We start from the raw sequence: 15,994 nt of genomic DNA on the forward strand, positions 1-15,994 counted from the left end.
CCCCTCCAGTTTGATCAGACACACATGGTGCGTTTCCTCTTTATCCTCCAGGTCTCATGCTTTTCACCTCTTTGTGCATCTGTGTTGTTTTCTGGACACTTTGCACAGATCACACTTCCATGTCATTAATATTCTGTGTGTAGTCTGTTATAAAATTATTCATTATTTTTAGTAATTTTTAATAACTTTTGTAAGTTCTTTAGTATTTTTGAATGCTTTTAACTTCATTTTCAAGCCACCTGTTTCTAGAAACATATTAAACATGTTATTGTGTCTCGTTAATTTCACTATCCGGAGGAGTTTTGTTATTTCTGATTCTGCTGTTATTTTTGTAGGCCAATGCTTATACCTGTTTGTGGTTGTATTTCCTTGTGTGTTTGGAGCTGTTAATACTGTGAGCTGCTCATTTGCCTTGCAGTTTTATGTCTGGGGTTCCATGAGGCCTGGAATGAAGGAGAGAGCCTCTAGAGAGGATTTGCTTCTCTCGTGTGACTGAGGACATTGCCAGTTTGGGAGCATGCCGTATTCTCTACTAGAAGTTTTCCTGGCTCATCCTGATAGCATTTGGGCTGTGAAGCCAAGTGAGAGTCTACTCCTGATTATACATCCTTAGATTCTTTTTCCTGCTTTGCTTATGACTAACCTTTAAGACAAGCAATTTTCCTTGCTTTTGTAGAAATTATTGATTCCCCATCATATTGAAGGTATAGCCCTGTGGAGGCCAAGCTTTAGGAAGAATATCTCCTACTGGATGCCCTGTATCAGGCGGGTCATTTGAGGCAGTGAAAACTTAGGCTCAATGGCGTCAGTAAATGGCTGTGAGAAGCAGGCTTTAGAGCTCTGATCTCCCCGGGTTTCCACACCCACTTAGTTCTTGGCCTGAGGATTCCTTATACTTCTTTCAGCTCATGGATACCTTTAAGGTGTTCTAGAATTTGACCCTACATGTCTAGTTTTCCACAAAAGATTATCCAGGCACCTAGTCTACATCCAGGAGAAGTCCTTCTTAAACTGGTTGGTATAGTGAATGATTTACAACTAAAAACTTAACGATCTTGCCCCATTCTTGCATTTCTGTGTAAAACCAGCTTGGGCATATGCTCACCAGTTTGGAGTGTGCGTTTTCTGTATGTAGCTAGCTTTCGTGTATGTTGGAGAAGGAGATGGCAGCCCATCCGGTTCTCTTGTCTGGAGAATCCCGTGGACAGAGGAGCCTGGTGGGCTGCAGTCCATGGGGCCTCAAGAGTCGGACGCGGCTGAGCGGCTGAACCACCGCCACCAGCTCTTACATGCTGCTGGCGTATTTGGACATGAAGATTCTGTTCTTCGAGTCTCTTCCCTCCCCTAGCAGGCCCTCCTCCCCTGCCTCCTGGTCAGGCCATCCGGGGCTGTCTCACCCCTGCCCTTCTCTCCAGGGAGAGCTGCCCTTCCAGCAGCTTGGCCAGGACCCCCTGGTGCCTGCCTCCCACAGATGGAAAGGAGGGTGCTGTGTGTGGTTGCCAGTCTTGGATCCCACAGCACTAGGGGGCTGTGACAGATGGGTGGTGCCTGGTTCTCACCCTTGTGGTGCCCTGCCTGACTCCCTCGCACCTGGAAGTGCCGTCAGTGGGAGCACCACCCACTGGGCCCGACCAGCCACCCTTGGATGGGTCCCAAGAGCTAGTGATCCAAGTTGCTTGGCAACCTGGGGCAACAGTGTCTCAGGTAGTGGTTGTTGAGCAGCCCTAGAACTCACCAGGACCAGTGTTCCCGTGGAGAGCGGTGAGAGCCTTGCCTGGGCCCCGGGCCAAACGGTGACCCTGCCGGGTGCCGCGCCAGCCCTCTGCAGCTTCTTCCCCGGGCCTTGTCCCACCAGCTCTTCTGCCCCCTCACCCCATCCGGACCAGCCTCCCACCGCCTGGTGCTGGCACCAAGCAGCATAGAGCCCCGCTCCTCCCCTGTGCCCCTGTGGGCGCTGCCTGCTCCCCTGTGGCGGCCGCGCTCCACCCAGTCACGGACAGACGCAGGGACAGGGCCGCGGGAAACTCCAGATCCAAGGCTTCTTTATTACTGGTCAGAAGGTGCTCACTCACAAACAGTTCTGAGAAGAGGAACACTGAACAGCTCTGCCACAGTCTGTGCAGGGCTGCCTGCCTGCCCTCCAGTGGGTACCCTAAGGCCTTTCATACGTTGATGTTTTCACTTTTGTATTTTTATAAAAACAGAACCAGTCCTGGAGTAGAAAGTAAAACCCTGTGATGACTTTTTAGGACCAAACCGAAGTGTGACAGGTTGGAATAGGAGTTCTGAGGGGCTGGGAAAGGGCCGCCGTGGTCCAGTCCCCCCGCCCAGTGGTTGGTAGAAGCTGCTGGAAGGGGGCTTGAGGAGAGGGTAGGGCATAGCTGACAGGAAGGCCAAACTCAGACAGGAGCACCCTGTCTTCATCATTTTTTCACTTCTACATACCATAGAAATTTAAGCAAAATAGCTATTTTATATATATTTATACCTCATACATATAAATCAGGCAAGTAAAGAGCTCAGGGGCGCTGAGATGGGGTACCCCAGAGGCGGGACTCTGGGTTCTCGGGGGCCCCGGCCACCAGCCCAGGCCGGGCCGAGGCTCAGTTCTTATTGCTGATGCGGGCGTGGTTCTGCGGCGGAAGCGCCTCGGGGCGCGGAGCAGCCCAGGTGCCCGGGCTCCACAGCGGCCCCTGAGGGCCCCTCCGCAGCCGTGGGCGCGGCTGCAGCTCCAGAGACTCTGCTCTCCTGGCTCCTTCCTCGGGGGGGTCCTGGGCTTCCAGCGGGCCGGCAGCTCAGACACAGCCGGCCTTGCTAATTGAGCTGCACAGCGCTCCCAGCTCAAAAGGGTCTGGCTGGCTTCCTGATGTTTTAAAGAGAAGGGGCTCTTGCCAGGACACTTGTGTGGCAAGAAAGCACACTTAGGAAGTGGTCCGCTAAGTGCTGTACTAAAAATATTTACTGAACATCTTGGCTGAAAAGAAATGGGAGATAACTTTTTTCTAAAAAACTGGGAAGTGGCTCCCTGGGAGGGGCCGGTTCCTCCCTGGGGGGGCTGGTGACTGAGGCAGCCCAGGGCCTGGACCGGCCTGCCTGAGTTGCGGGAACTGGAGCTGGGGGCCCCAGGGGGCCCGAGTCCATGGTGAAGGCGGGTGGGAGACCCGGGGCACCTGGGGGCTTGAGAGAACCCGGGTCAGCACGTCCTCCTTCCAAGGTGAGAACCCCAAAAAGTGTTATTAAGAACAGAAGGGAACGGTGGGAGGGGAGGGCCAGGGAGCACTGGACTGAGCGCGTGCAACGGAGGCGGGGCGGCGCTCAGAAGATGTTGGGGCACATGTGCCAGTCCTGCCTCTCCTTGGCCTCCCAGTAGCCCCCCTTGTACACGCAGGCCATCTCCCCGGTCAGCGGGTCCAGCTTCTTCTCGAACCACAGCGGCACGTACACTTCGGCCTCCTTCTCTGTTGGGCGGCACGGCGGGCGCGGGCGTGGGCGGCCTGCCTGCGAGGCTGCACCCGGAAAGCCGCTCCCTGGCCCCCCTCCCCGCTGCCGGAGGCCCCCAGCTCCTCCCAGCCCCTGGGAGGCCCTCTCCCGCCCGCCCCTCTCCCCGCGGCTCACCTTCGTCCACCCCGCAGCCCCGGGAGCAGGCCTCCAGCCGCCGGCGCCGGTTGACGCGCTGCTTCTCCTCGAGCCGCTGCTTCTCCGTGTTGGCCTCGTCCCAGTGGCCCTTCTCCATGAGCCGCTGGTCCGGCCGCAGGCGGCTGTCTGTGGGCGCCACGCCCTCCTCGTTCTCATTGAGCGTCAGGGCCAGTTCGGAGAAGTAGTACATGTTCTCCGCGTTGTCCCTGCGGGGTCCCGTGGGATGAGCAGTCGGGACACACTCGGCCCCTCTGCTTCCCCTCCTGCGTGTCCACCCGCTGAACCCCCAAACCCAGCCTGGCGCCCGCCTCACCCTTCCCTCCCTGCATCTTGCAGGCTCCACCGACCTGCATCTGTTTTGCTGCCTTATACTTCTCTGGGAACTTGCCCATTTCCTCCAATTTTTCATGCTCTCTGCCTGAAGTGTTTTAGAATGCCACTATTCCTTTAATGTGCGTGTAAAAGCACATCTTGTGCTGCTGTTTTGAAGCCGTAAGCAGCGCGTACTGCTGCTGTTTTGGACCTCAGGCAAACACCTGAGGATCAGTCCTGATCCTTGGTATGTTGGCCCTTACATGGCCTGCTTGTATTAATGCAGCCTTCCCACCTAACCAAAAGGTAGAATCCTGACAAAATCTACATGTAACCACAAGGAAAACTCACCGATCCACTCCCTTCTCAGGTGGCCACGGGAGGGTCTCCTGGGTTTATCAGCCCTTTGCTTTCCTTTCAGTACAATTTCACTGCATCTTTGTGTAGTCTTGAGTGTGTATGTGTGTCTCTGTGTATTTTAGATACTTGTTTTTCAGTATAAAAAGAATGTCATGATACATATAACCTTCTGGGACTTGCTTTTTTAGACTTGATGTTATATTACCAAGATGCCTCTATATTGTATGTTGCTGTTCATGTGTTTCATCTACTGTGAATCCTGCTCTGTGTGAATATACTGGTTATTCATCCTGTACGTTGGGATTGTTTCCGTTGTTTCCAAGTTTTTGCTTTGGAGTGATCTTATGCATGTTTCTTGTTATATACTTAGAGGAATTCTCTGGAGTACCTAAAAGTGGGATTTCTGGGCTACAGAGTGCGTGATGCCCTTCTTTAGGAGGTAACAGCGTGGCCCTACCAGCTCACGTTCCCACCAGTGATGTATAAGAGATACTGCGGATCCGTATCTTCAGCACTTGATATTACCAGACTTTTCATTTTTTCAAATCAGATGATGGTAAAACTGCATATCCCGTGCGGTTCTGACCTGCATTTCCCTGATGAATAACGATGTTGACGATTTCATATGATGACTGGCCATGTCGCTTTTTCTGAGAAGCTCGTGTTGATGGCCCTTGCACCTTCCTTGCACTTTTTTTGCTTTATTAGTTAGAAGTTTTGAACCTTTTCTGTATTCATCTGCATTTGGCTGTGCTGGTCTCGGTTGCGGCGTGGGCTTTTCCCTAAGTGTGGTGAGCAGGGGCCCCTCTCCAGGCGCAGTGCGGGCTTCTCACTGCAGCGGTTTCTCTTGCTGTGGAGCGCAGTCTCCAGGGCTTCAGCGGCTGCAGTCCCTGGGCACTGGAGTACTGGCTCAGGAGTTGTTGCGCACGGACTTAGTTGCCACATGGCATGTGGGATCTTCCCGGACCAGGGATTGAACCCATGCCTCCTGCATTGGCAGGAGGATTCTTTACCACTGACTCACCAGGGAAGCCCTAGGTAGATCTTTATGTATTCTTTTTTAAATTATTGTTTTTAATTGTAGTAGAACATGTACGTAGTCTTAATACTAATTGTCAGATGTAAATATTGTGATTACTTTCTCCAAGTTTATTTATTGTCCTTTCACTCTCTTTAAATCATGTTTTAATGAGCAAAATGTCTTTTAATGAACAAAAGTTTAATTGAATACATCAGTGTTTTTGTCTCACTTAATAGGTAATTCCTTAAGTTTTAGAAGATACTCATCTATATTTTCTACTTAAGTGTGTAACTTATTGTTTAACAGTAAGTCAGACTTAATACTTATTCGAAGTCCTTTATTTGGAGTTGATTTTTGTTAGAATGTGAGGGAGAGAGTCACTTAACCTTCTTCTATATGGATAACCATTTTCCCTAGATCCCTTTAGTGAATGGTGCCACCTTTGTTATGTAGCAAAGATATATACACATCCAGGCTGCTGTTTCCAGGCTCACTATTCTGTTAAACTGCAGCTTCAGAATAAGTCCTGGGGTCTAGTAGGGCAAGTCCTCTTTTTTCTGTTCTTCTTTAGAAATATCCTGGCCCTTTATTCTTTAATATAAATTTGAAAATCCTAATATCACGCTCCATGAATAGTTCAGTATTGGGATTTTGCTTGACTTGCTGACTGTGTGTGTGTGCTCAGTCACTCACGGCGTGTCCGACTCTGTGATGGCGTGGACTGTAGCCCACTAGGCTTCTCTGTCCGTGGGATTCTCCGGGCGAGGATAGTGCAGTGGCCATGCCCTCCTCCAGGGGATCTTCCCAACTCAGGGATTAAAACCCATGTCTCTTATGTCTCCTGCATTGGCAAGTGGGTTCCTTACCACTGAGCCACCGGGAAAATCACTATTGGGATTTTGTTTGATTTACTGACTCTTTAGATCATGATACTTTTATAAATATTTAGTCTTTCTATCCATGACCATGGTATCTTTCTCCATTCATTAAGCTCTCCCTTGATATCTCAGCAGAGTTTTATGCTTTCCTCTGTGGAGGTCTTGCATATATTTGTAAGGTTCACTGCCTGGTGCTTGATATTCTCTAATGTGATAATTGGTGTCTTTTCTTAAACTGTACCTTCTGGTGATCTTAGGGTGTAGAAAGGCAACTGACTTCTGCAGGTTAGTCTTAGGTTGAGTCACATAAGATGCTTTTTCTGTATCTCTTTAGATCTGTTAATGGAACAAATTGATTGATGGATTTTCTGGTATAAAATCCTCCTTGTGTACGCAGGATAAACTCGAAATATGACTGAAGAATGTTTTTGTTTTGTTTTTTTAGTACTGTTGGATTTTCTGGTGTGCCATTTTGGGATTGTGCTTATTACCCATGAGTGGGTTTACTGTTCTGTGTTCCTGCTGATTTGCTTTGTTTATCCTAATTTGGTGCCAGTTATATTTGCTTCACAGTATAATATTTTTTCTTTTTTCTATGGTCTGGAAGATAAAATTGGGATACTTATTTATTTCTTAAAAACTTGGTAGAATTCACCTATAAAATGACTTGGGCTTTGTGTTTTCCCTGTCGGAATTTGTTAACCACTGCGTCACTATCTTTAATTATAGGACTATTCATGCTTTTTTATTTCTAGACTCAGTTCTACCAAAAAAAAAAAAATTGTTTTTAGAAAAAATATATTTTTCTAAAAATGTGTCTTTCCACTCTGAATTTTAATGATCTGTTTATACTTTAAACATCATAATAAACATAATGAAAACATCAATAATATGTATTTCCATATTCTCTTGATCAGTCTTGCCAGTAGTTTTCTATTTTTTTCCCTCAAAGATCTACTTCTTACTTTTTAAATTTTATTTTACTTCTACTTTTTAACTGTATTTTCTTTTTTCTTTCAGTTTGTATGTTGAACTTTCCCTAATTTCTTAGAATGAAAAAGACTATTTATAAGCTTATATACCTATTTTAAGGCAAAAATTTCCTTTGAAGCATTGCCTTTAGTACATCCAGCCAGTTTTTTTTTCCCTCAGAAGCATTTAAAACTTCCCATTCTAATGTATTATTTTCCCCATGGGTTGCTTAGCAACCTGAGTTTTTTCCCCGGCTCTGTGGGGACTTTCTGCTGCTTCGCGGAGGCTCTGGTCCGGCGGGCCGCCCTCTGCCGCGCCGCATAGGCTGCTCCGCGCCGCCCCCTGTGCTGAGGCTCTCCTTTGGGTTCAGTGCGCAGTTGAGTTCCACATATGCCCTGTGTATGTTCGGGAAGAAGCGTGATGTCTGTTGCAGCCATGAAAGTGAGGTGAAGTCGCTCAGTCGTGTCTGACTCTTTGCAACCCTGTGGGCTACAGCCCACAGGCTCCTCCGTCCATGGGATTCTCCAGGCAAGGGTGCTGGAGTGGGTTGCCGTTTCCTCCTCCAGGGGATCTTCCCAACCCAGGGATCGAACCCAGGTCTCGCACATTGCAGGCAGATGCCTTCACCTCTGACCCACCAGGGATTACTGAGCCTACACCTGTGCCAGGCCCTGCAGCCATAACTGTATGTATATCCGGTGGCTTTTTGCTCTCCGTTTTGCTGGGGTGTGTTTCCCCATGTAACTCTCAACGAGAGAGAGGAGTGTACTGAAACCTGCCTCCCATTGTGGGGGTTCACCCATTTCTCCCTTCACTGTCCGCATGCGCTTCGACTATTTCTGAGGCCCTTGCTCTACACGCATAATGCTGGTATAATGCGTACTGTTGATACCTTCCCAAAGCACCCAGCCTTTATCATGTAGCAACTCTTCCATTCCTGATAATGCTTTTGCCTGTTTTTGCCTGATAACAACATGGCTGTTACAGTTTTTTTGGTTAGTGTTTTCATGATATATTTATCTTTTACTTTCAATCTTTGCCCATCTTTATACTTTGGATATTTCTTAGAAGGTGCATGCATCTGGATTTTTAAAAATTCAGTCAGTATTTTGCTTTGTAACTAGTGTTTCATCTATATATTATGCTTTCTGTGTTAACTATTTTTATTTGCCTTTCTTTTTAAAAAAATATTTTAAGTGATTTAAAAATCTTCTATCCATCTCCGCTTTCACATCCCTTGGTGTCCTTTGTCTCTCTAGACCCCATTGTGTTCACATCATCTACACTCTTTAATTATGGATTATTGTGGGAATATTTGCTCTTTTCTTTGATCTTAGTAATTACTTTAAAAAAAAAACCATTCACACAATCTTTTATTTTATGTAATGTTCTATAGCACCTTCTGGGTTTTTCCCTTCCCTTTTAAAATTATGTCCAGTACTGTTTTCTTTGTGGGTTTTTGTGTCCCAGACCTTTTGGGGCTGTTCACCTGAGATTTTTTTTTTGTAATCACAGCCTTGTATTTGAATGATAGCTCAACTGGACAGAAACTTTTACCTTCTAATTTCATTCCCTTCATTACTTTGAAAATATTACTCCAACATTGGCTGTTAAAAAAATTTGATGTCAATTTGATTTTTCTTTCTCTACTGAGATCTTCTCTGTTGGGAAGCTATTAGAATTTTCTCCTTGGTATTCTTAGTTTTAAGTATAGTATAAACTAGGCAGACGTTTTTCTGTATTTTTTGTGTCTGGGACTCTAACGGGCCCTTTAACCCCAGTCTCTCACGTCTTCACTTTTATACGGGGAAATGTATCGCCATTGTTCCTTCTAACTGTTTCTCGCTCCTTTCTGTCCTTCTTTCTTTTCCTTTCCTTCTGGGACTCCAGGTAAGCATTGATTTCATGGCTAATCTAGAAGGTTCAGCACGCCTAGTAGACACAGTCCGAAGCCACTGTGCATCTTGGACCTCCCCTCGGGCAGCAGAAAGGCCTTTGAGAATTTTCCTTCCAGCTAATCCTTTTCTGGCCTTCCCTGGTGGCTTAGAGGGTAAAGAATTCACCTGCAATGCGGGAGACCTGGGTTTGATCCCTAGGTTGGGAAGATCCCCTGGAGAAGGGAATCAGCTATCCGCTCCAGTATTCTGTGCTGGAGAAGTTCATGGACTGAGGAGTGCAGTTGTATTTAATGTTTAGATTTTGAACTTCATAAGAGGTTCTTATTTCTTCACTGTTCATGTAGGTTTGGTTCCTCATTTCACACATCTTGGTTTTTCCATCTGGGAGCTCTGTCCTTTAGTGCAGGTCTGCTGGTGGCAAAAGGAGTTGTTTGAAAATGCCTGTTTCAACTTCAGTCTGTGAAGATGTTCTTGCCAGGTGTGCAGCTAATTCTAAGCTGGCAGTGAGTCTTTCTGCACATGGAAGGTTTCATTTGAGTTTTTTCAAGCTTGTGTGACATTGCCAATGAGGAGATGTCTGTCTGTCTGCTGTTCCTTGGAAAGTAAAGTCTTTCAGAAATCTAGCTACTTAGTATTTTCTCTGAGGTAGTTTTACCATTTCATTGTACAGATTTAGATGTGGGAAATTCTCTGCTGCTCTCCCCTCTGCTGGTCTCTTTCTTCTGGACCCTGACCTGCCTGCTGGACCCTGCTCTCAAACTCGACGTGCACTGCCCATCCCCACTGCATCCGGCAGGCATCCACGCTGGGTCCCCGGGTGGCCAGCCTTCTCACTCTAGCTTCTTGTCTTTTTCAGGGTTTGTCTCCTTATCTGAAGATTCTGGTTGGTTGGTTCTGACCTGTAGCCAGTCAGTGGGTTTGCTCTAGTAACCCTTTCTGTGGAGTTCTCAGTCTCAGTCACTTTATTCTCCTTTTGTAGAATTTGCCTCCTTCCCTTTGGTCAGCTGCGCCGCTGTTCACAGCCTCCTGTTTGCTGTGCTTCCTGCCGCGTTTGTGTTCCTGCCGTGGCCCGTGGGGCCTGCCCGAGTCTCTGTGAAGGACTGGGCACTGCCCGTCACACTGTGCCACGTGGGACTCCAGCTGGGCGTCTGCCCCTTCCACGGGGACAGAGCACGCTTCCCGCCTGGCTGGGCGGTCGCCTCTGCTCGCCCCTGTGCCCCACCCCACTCCGTCCGCTCCTGGCCCCGCGGCCCGCTTGCCCCCATGCCCCCACGCCTGGCCCCGCGGCCACTCACGGCAGCGGGTGCTTCTTCCACAGCAGCTTGGCCGGCAGCGTCTGGTAGACCGTTTTCTGCTTCCCGTCTGAGCTGGGGCTGCTGGGGCTGCTTTGCACGATCTTGGCGCACTCCATCTGCTCGTCCCAGGAGCCTGACAGCACGTAGTGGGCCTTGCCCTGGCTGTCACTCACCACTCCTGTCACCTGTGGGCATTGGCAGGGCCGGTGTGGGCACGTGCCCCGCCCCAGGGTCCCCCCAGACGCAGAGAGGCGGCCGTGCTCACCTTCCGGGCCACCTCTTTGGAGAAATAGCTGTAGGGCAGGAACTTGAGCTGGCACCGGTCCTTTGTCTTGTGGTTCACAATCTCAATGTCCCCTGTCTGGACCGGGAGGGGTGCTCAGTGGCTGCTGCCTGCCCGGGCCAGCGGCCCTCCCTGGGGCACCCCCTGACCTGGTCAATCCAGAGCTTGCCCACGATGATGTTATGCACAGTCGAGGTGCTTTTCCTCCACACGTAGTGATTCCCACTGGCCTGGAACTCTAAGTGGATAGCACCTGGAAGCCGGACACACGGTCAGAAGTCATAGCCTGCCAAGCTGGGTCCCAGCCGACCTGCCCCACCCACCCATGATCCTGGGCTCCTGAGGACCAGAAGAAGCATTTGTAGAGACTGGGGACAGAGGATAGGCCAGGGGGAATCCAGGAGGCCTCTGGGGGGACTCGCATTACCCTCAGAGGCCCCAAGCTGGCTTCGGGGTCGGCAGGCCCTCCCCCTCGCCCAGCGCGTCTTTCTGCCCCTGCTCACCTAGCGGCATGATGGAGAGGTATTTCCCCCGGAACTTGCTGGCGATGGTGATCTCCTGCCAGAGGCTCCAGCCATGCTTGGAGAACACGTAGTGTGCGGCGGACGGCGGGTGGTGGCTCACCTGAGACCAGGCCCACAGGTCGCGAGTGTCTGTGGACACGGCCCAGGCCCCTCCCCAACCAGCTGGGGACAGATGCACGGGGGCCCCTGGATCCCCCAGAAAGGAGAGCCACACAGCAAGGGCGTGGCGGTGGGAGCAGCCTGGTTGGGGGAGGCAGGCCGGGCGCCCCACCACTGCAGGCCTGAGCCAGGGGCCCAGGGGTCTCCACACCTGGCTTGGGCTGTGGGGCAGGGTGGCAATGGGGTGAACAAGTGAGCGTGGTGGGCTCTGGGGGGCCTTCGGGCCACTCTCGGGTCACGCTGCACGTGTCTGCAGAGGCCTCATCTGCTGTGCTGTGCTGCACCGAGGAGGCCTGGACCAGGAGTCCCCCGGCCAGCCCGCTCCTGCCCCAGCCGACAGCAGCGCCGCCTGCTTGGCCCTCTGGGCACCTCTGCCCCCCCTCTCCTGCACCGGGCTCCCCGACTGTGTCTCTCTGAGGACACTGCATCCACCGCATCAGCGTTCCTGCACCTGGTCCTTCTCGTCTGTGGCTCCCGGTCACAGAGTTGGGGTGAAGCCCCTCCTGTCTTGCGGCCACCTGGAGCGGCGGCTGTGGGCTCAGCCCTCCCCCAGAGGCTCCTGACACTCCCCACAGTGGCACCCCCACTGCTTCCACAGCCCAGACCTGCCAGCCGCTCCTGGGTGATGAGTGAGCTGCCAGGGTCCCCACTGGAGCCCACCCCCACAAACTCAGGACGTGACCCTGCGCCCTGGAGCTCTGCGTGGCCACCTCCTCGGACAGATGACCCCGTCCGTCTAGCGCTCACACCAAATGCCTGGCTCCTCTTCTCATGCTCCTCATCTAATCCTTAGCAAATCCTGGCTGTATTTCAAAGCAGCATCGAGTCCAGCCTGCCTCCAGCCCCCGGGTCCACCCTTACACACCGCACTCTCCCCATGGCAGTGGGGGGCTCCCCATAAAACGGCCTCCTCTACCTCCAGTGACTCCTCCACACACAGAAAAGCCGGAGGCCTCCTGCCGCCCGCCCCCTTCTCTCTGACCTCAGCGGCTGTCTCTCCTCCACTCTGTCAGCCAAGCTGCTCCCAGACCACCCCTCTTCCTAAAAGAGCCAGAACCATCCATTCACACAGTATCTGTCCCCGTCCCGGCCCATGAGACCCCTCAGCGCGAGCACCTCCTGGTCCATCGTGGGCACGGCTCAGCTCTGTTCCGCTCAGGAGCCCTGGTCATCGCCGCCGCCTTCCCCGGCCCCACTCCTTACAGCCACCCCTCCTGAAGGTGCCTCTGCTCGACCTCTGACCTCCCCTGGTCCGCCTTCCCACAGCCCCACGCGGCAGGCTGAGCACGCCTTTGAAACCAGCCACTGGGCTGCAGACTGGCGGCGTCCTGACTCATCCCTGGGCCCGCGGCAGCGGCCGACGCTCAGCGGCAGCCCGACCCAGCCTGTCCTGGCTGCCTTGCCCCCAGCACGCAGTGCTGCGCCGCTGGGACTGCCCTTCCGCAGACGAGGGTGCCAGAGTGGGGCCTGGGGATCCTCACCCCCAGCCTCCGCCATCGCTGACCGCAGCCCACGGGGCGCAGGCCTTCAGCTCAGCGGAGACCCCAGCAGCTCTAGCCCCCCGGCTCCCTGACAGCCCCCTACAGACGCCCCTGCCCCACTGCTCCGGGGCCTCCTCCCCCCAGCGCTCCTCCCACGTGCCCCACCCCGGGGAGCCTGCACCCCGCGGGAGACCCAGCCGCCTGACCGGACCTTGGCCTGATGGCCCCGAGGTCAGTCCGTGTCCCGTTTGTCTGACCCTGACCCCCGGCCTGGCTGGAGCGGGCGTGGGCCTCACCTGCTCGCAGAGGGAGCGCAGGCCCATGTCATCGAGACGGTCCAGCTCGAAGGTCTCGCCCAGCATAGGGTTGAAGGGCTTGGCGATGCGGTGCACAGTGGTGGAGTAGGAAGACACGGAGAAGGCGGCCACCAGGCACATCTGCTCCACCGCGCTGCTGCAGCGCGCCGCCGCGTCCAGCAGGCGGTGGTACTCCAGGTCCTCCGTCAGCCGCTGGAGCATGGACAGCGGCTCGTTGAAATTCACCTGTGGGCGGGCGGGGGGTCGGTCCGGGCTCTGCATAGACCTGGGGCCGTGACCGCAGCCTTGCTCTGCTCCCGTCCAGGGACGTCACCGCTCAGACCACCGTCACCGGGAGGCTCCTCTGCCGCCCTGCCTGCCCTCGCCCGCCTCCGTTTTCTCCGGGTCCTCTCCACGGTCTGATCTGCGGCCCTGGCAGAGCTGTGAGGTTTACCTTTAGTATCCCCTCCCAGGATGCAGGCGCCGCGGCAGTGACGCCTAGGAGTCGGGGCAAGCAAGTGAGCGGACGACGTGGGCCCACCTTGTGTTCTGAGCCGTCACACAGCTTTCTGCCCTGGGTCACAGGGCGAAACCAAGTCTGACCTGGAGCCCCGGCTCCTCTCTGTGGGGAGGCCGCTGTGGTCGGCAGCCCGCGGTGACCTCGCTGGAGTGGGGGCCCAGGGCAGCCCGGTTTGGAGAGGGCAGGCTCACTCGGCCCACACCCAGCCCAGCCCTGCCAGGGCAGGGGCAGTCCATGAGCCCCTCGTCTGATCAGCAGAGCCCCTCCCTGGCTCCTTCCCCGAGTCCGAGACCTCCGCCCTGGGGCAACGTCAGCAGCGCGGAAGGACACGACTCAGTAATGCGGCACATGCTCGCGTGCCGTTAAAATGACACCAGGGCTGCGTGCACTTCCCTCGGGCCACTGCGCGCACAGCCCCTCAGGGCCCCTACCGGCATGGGGATCTTGGAGAGCTCCCGGCCGATGCAGTTCTTCATGATGCTCCAGAGATTAAGGCTGTAGTTGGGCTTGTCGGGGATGCGGACACGCCTCTTGACTTTGGGGGGCCCCTGGGGCATAAGCGAGGCGCCATCTAGCACCTGCCAGAGAAGTAGAGCTCACCCGTCAGAGGCCAGCGCCGGCTGGCACATTGCTGCGGGGAGGGGCAGGCTCTGCCTGGGCTGAGATGAAGGCCCCCAGGGTGCAGGGCCCCCCGAGGGGCCTGAGGTCAAAGTGCCAGCCTCCCTGCTTCCCCCCGCCAGGGTCCTCTCACTCACGTTGTCTGCCGTCCATTCCACGGAGCCCATAGTCCCTGCCTCAGTTTTTCTGTGGGAAACACAAAGAAGGCCAGTTGATTACAAATCCCAAGGCCTCCTGGGGGCCTGACCCCCTTCTGTCCAGCCCCCTGGGCAGCCAGAATTTTAAAACTTTGTTTCAAACATTATTGGGAAAGGAAGATGACTCTGAGTTGGAAATACTCTGCTGAGCCGACCAGAAATTCTCTAAGGGGTAAGAGGACTCCAAACCAGGCCTCTCCCCGGAAGAAGCCAGGACGGAGGTGGTGAGACGCGCTGGTCCACGAAGGCAGAGGAGGAGCGGCCACAGGTTCTCATGGGCCCCCTCCTGCCTGGCTGGGTTTCGAGGGGCCGGGGATGGCCGCCTGGGCTGGGCAGTGGCACAGGCGTGGGTCTGGGGCTGCCGGGAAGCCAGACGCACCTGGCAACCGGCAGGGAGCCTGTGGTGGGCAGAAGGCCACGGTCCTGTCGGCGTCCCCGGGACGTGGAGAGGCAGCTCCTCCCCAGCTCAAGGTCGGGGCCCCCATGCCAACCAACGCAGCCCCACCGGTTGTCAGCCTGAGCCCCCTGGCGAGAGTGAGCGGCCCTGGCGAGGCCCGCGCCCTAAGCCTGTGAAGCCTGCGCTCCCGCCCCACGTGCTGCCTGCCCACAGCCCCGCCTCCCTCTGCTCCACCCACGTCCTGCCAGCTCGCCACACGCCTGGCTGCGTCCTGAGGTCCCGAGACTCGCAGCAAGGCTGTCAGCTGTCCCGGGTGCTACTACCGTGTGTTTAGACAGATCCTTTCTGAAAGAGCCGGCTTTTATGAGAAATGAAACAAAAGCTTTGAGGTGGAGAATGAGAGGCTTCCCGTCTGGCTCTGGAATGCTGACACAGAGCGCCCCGGACCCTGTGTGGCTCTGCGGCAGGGCCCTGTCTGCCGTTTAAAGTGAAATCCCCGTACAAAAGCCACCTGGGTATTTCTGATTTAAGGAAGAGTACAACCTAATATAAGCAAAACCAGCATCTGGAGCAAGACTGAGAAGAAACCACGAGTGCAAAGAGCCGGAGGCGCGTGGGGGAGGCCAGCCCAGGAGCGGCTGTCCGGGGGCCCACCCGTCCTCGCTGGGCTCGGCGGTCACGGTGATGAAGGACTCGGCGTCTTCCATGGCGTCGAAGTACTCGGTGTCATCGTCCTCACTGTCCTCGGCTTTGCTGGTGAAGAGGCTTCCTAGAGACACACACCGCGCTGCCTCAGCCGGCAGCCGCAGCCTCCTGCCCTCCCCCCTCCCCTGCCCCCGTCCCCGGGGAATGCAGAGCCGCCTTGCTCCCTTCCCCAGAATGCGCATCCCTCTCAGCCTCCTGCCCAGGGAGCCTCCCTCCTTCTGGAAGCTTCCCCCATCTCCCAAAATGCTGGCCAGTGGCCCAGCTTCCCTTTCCCGGGGCGCCTGTGACCTCCGAGCCCCAGGTTAGGTGGGCAGCCACCTGGCACCCAGGAGGCCCAGCCACGGGGCTCATCTTTGGAGCCTGTGCCCGTCATGGGGGTGCAGGGGCACGGGCGGGCACCAGGTGTGGGCAGGAGGGGTGCGTGCCCGGGGGGGCCGCGGAA

At 54.3% G+C, this 15,994-nt stretch overlaps 1 protein-coding gene across 1 annotated transcript in view; it reads right to left on the reverse strand.

Moving 5' to 3' along the window:
• Window positions 2,018-15,994, reverse strand: part of OSBP2 (oxysterol binding protein 2) — a 121,767-nt gene continuing 107,790 nt past the window's right edge. Inside the window, exons 5-14 of the mRNA XM_018060974.1 lie at window positions 15,502-15,616; window positions 14,391-14,439; window positions 14,067-14,213; window positions 13,116-13,361; window positions 11,159-11,279; window positions 10,805-10,908; window positions 10,638-10,733; window positions 10,373-10,557; window positions 3,616-3,842; window positions 2,018-3,458 (exon numbers count right to left, since the gene is read on the reverse strand). Coding sequence (XP_017916463.1) covers window positions 3,316-3,458; window positions 3,616-3,842; window positions 10,373-10,557; window positions 10,638-10,733; window positions 10,805-10,908; window positions 11,159-11,279; window positions 13,116-13,361; window positions 14,067-14,213; window positions 14,391-14,439; window positions 15,502-15,616 — 1,433 coding nt within the window. The 3' untranslated portion in view covers window positions 2,018-3,315. The remainder of the gene's footprint in view (window positions 3,459-3,615; window positions 3,843-10,372; window positions 10,558-10,637; window positions 10,734-10,804; window positions 10,909-11,158; window positions 11,280-13,115; window positions 13,362-14,066; window positions 14,214-14,390; window positions 14,440-15,501; window positions 15,617-15,994) is intronic.

Source organism: Capra hircus, chromosome 17 (genome assembly GCF_001704415.2).
Source record: "Capra hircus breed San Clemente chromosome 17, ASM170441v1, whole genome shotgun sequence".
NCBI classification, from domain to species: domain Eukaryota; kingdom Metazoa; phylum Chordata; class Mammalia; order Artiodactyla; family Bovidae; genus Capra; species Capra hircus.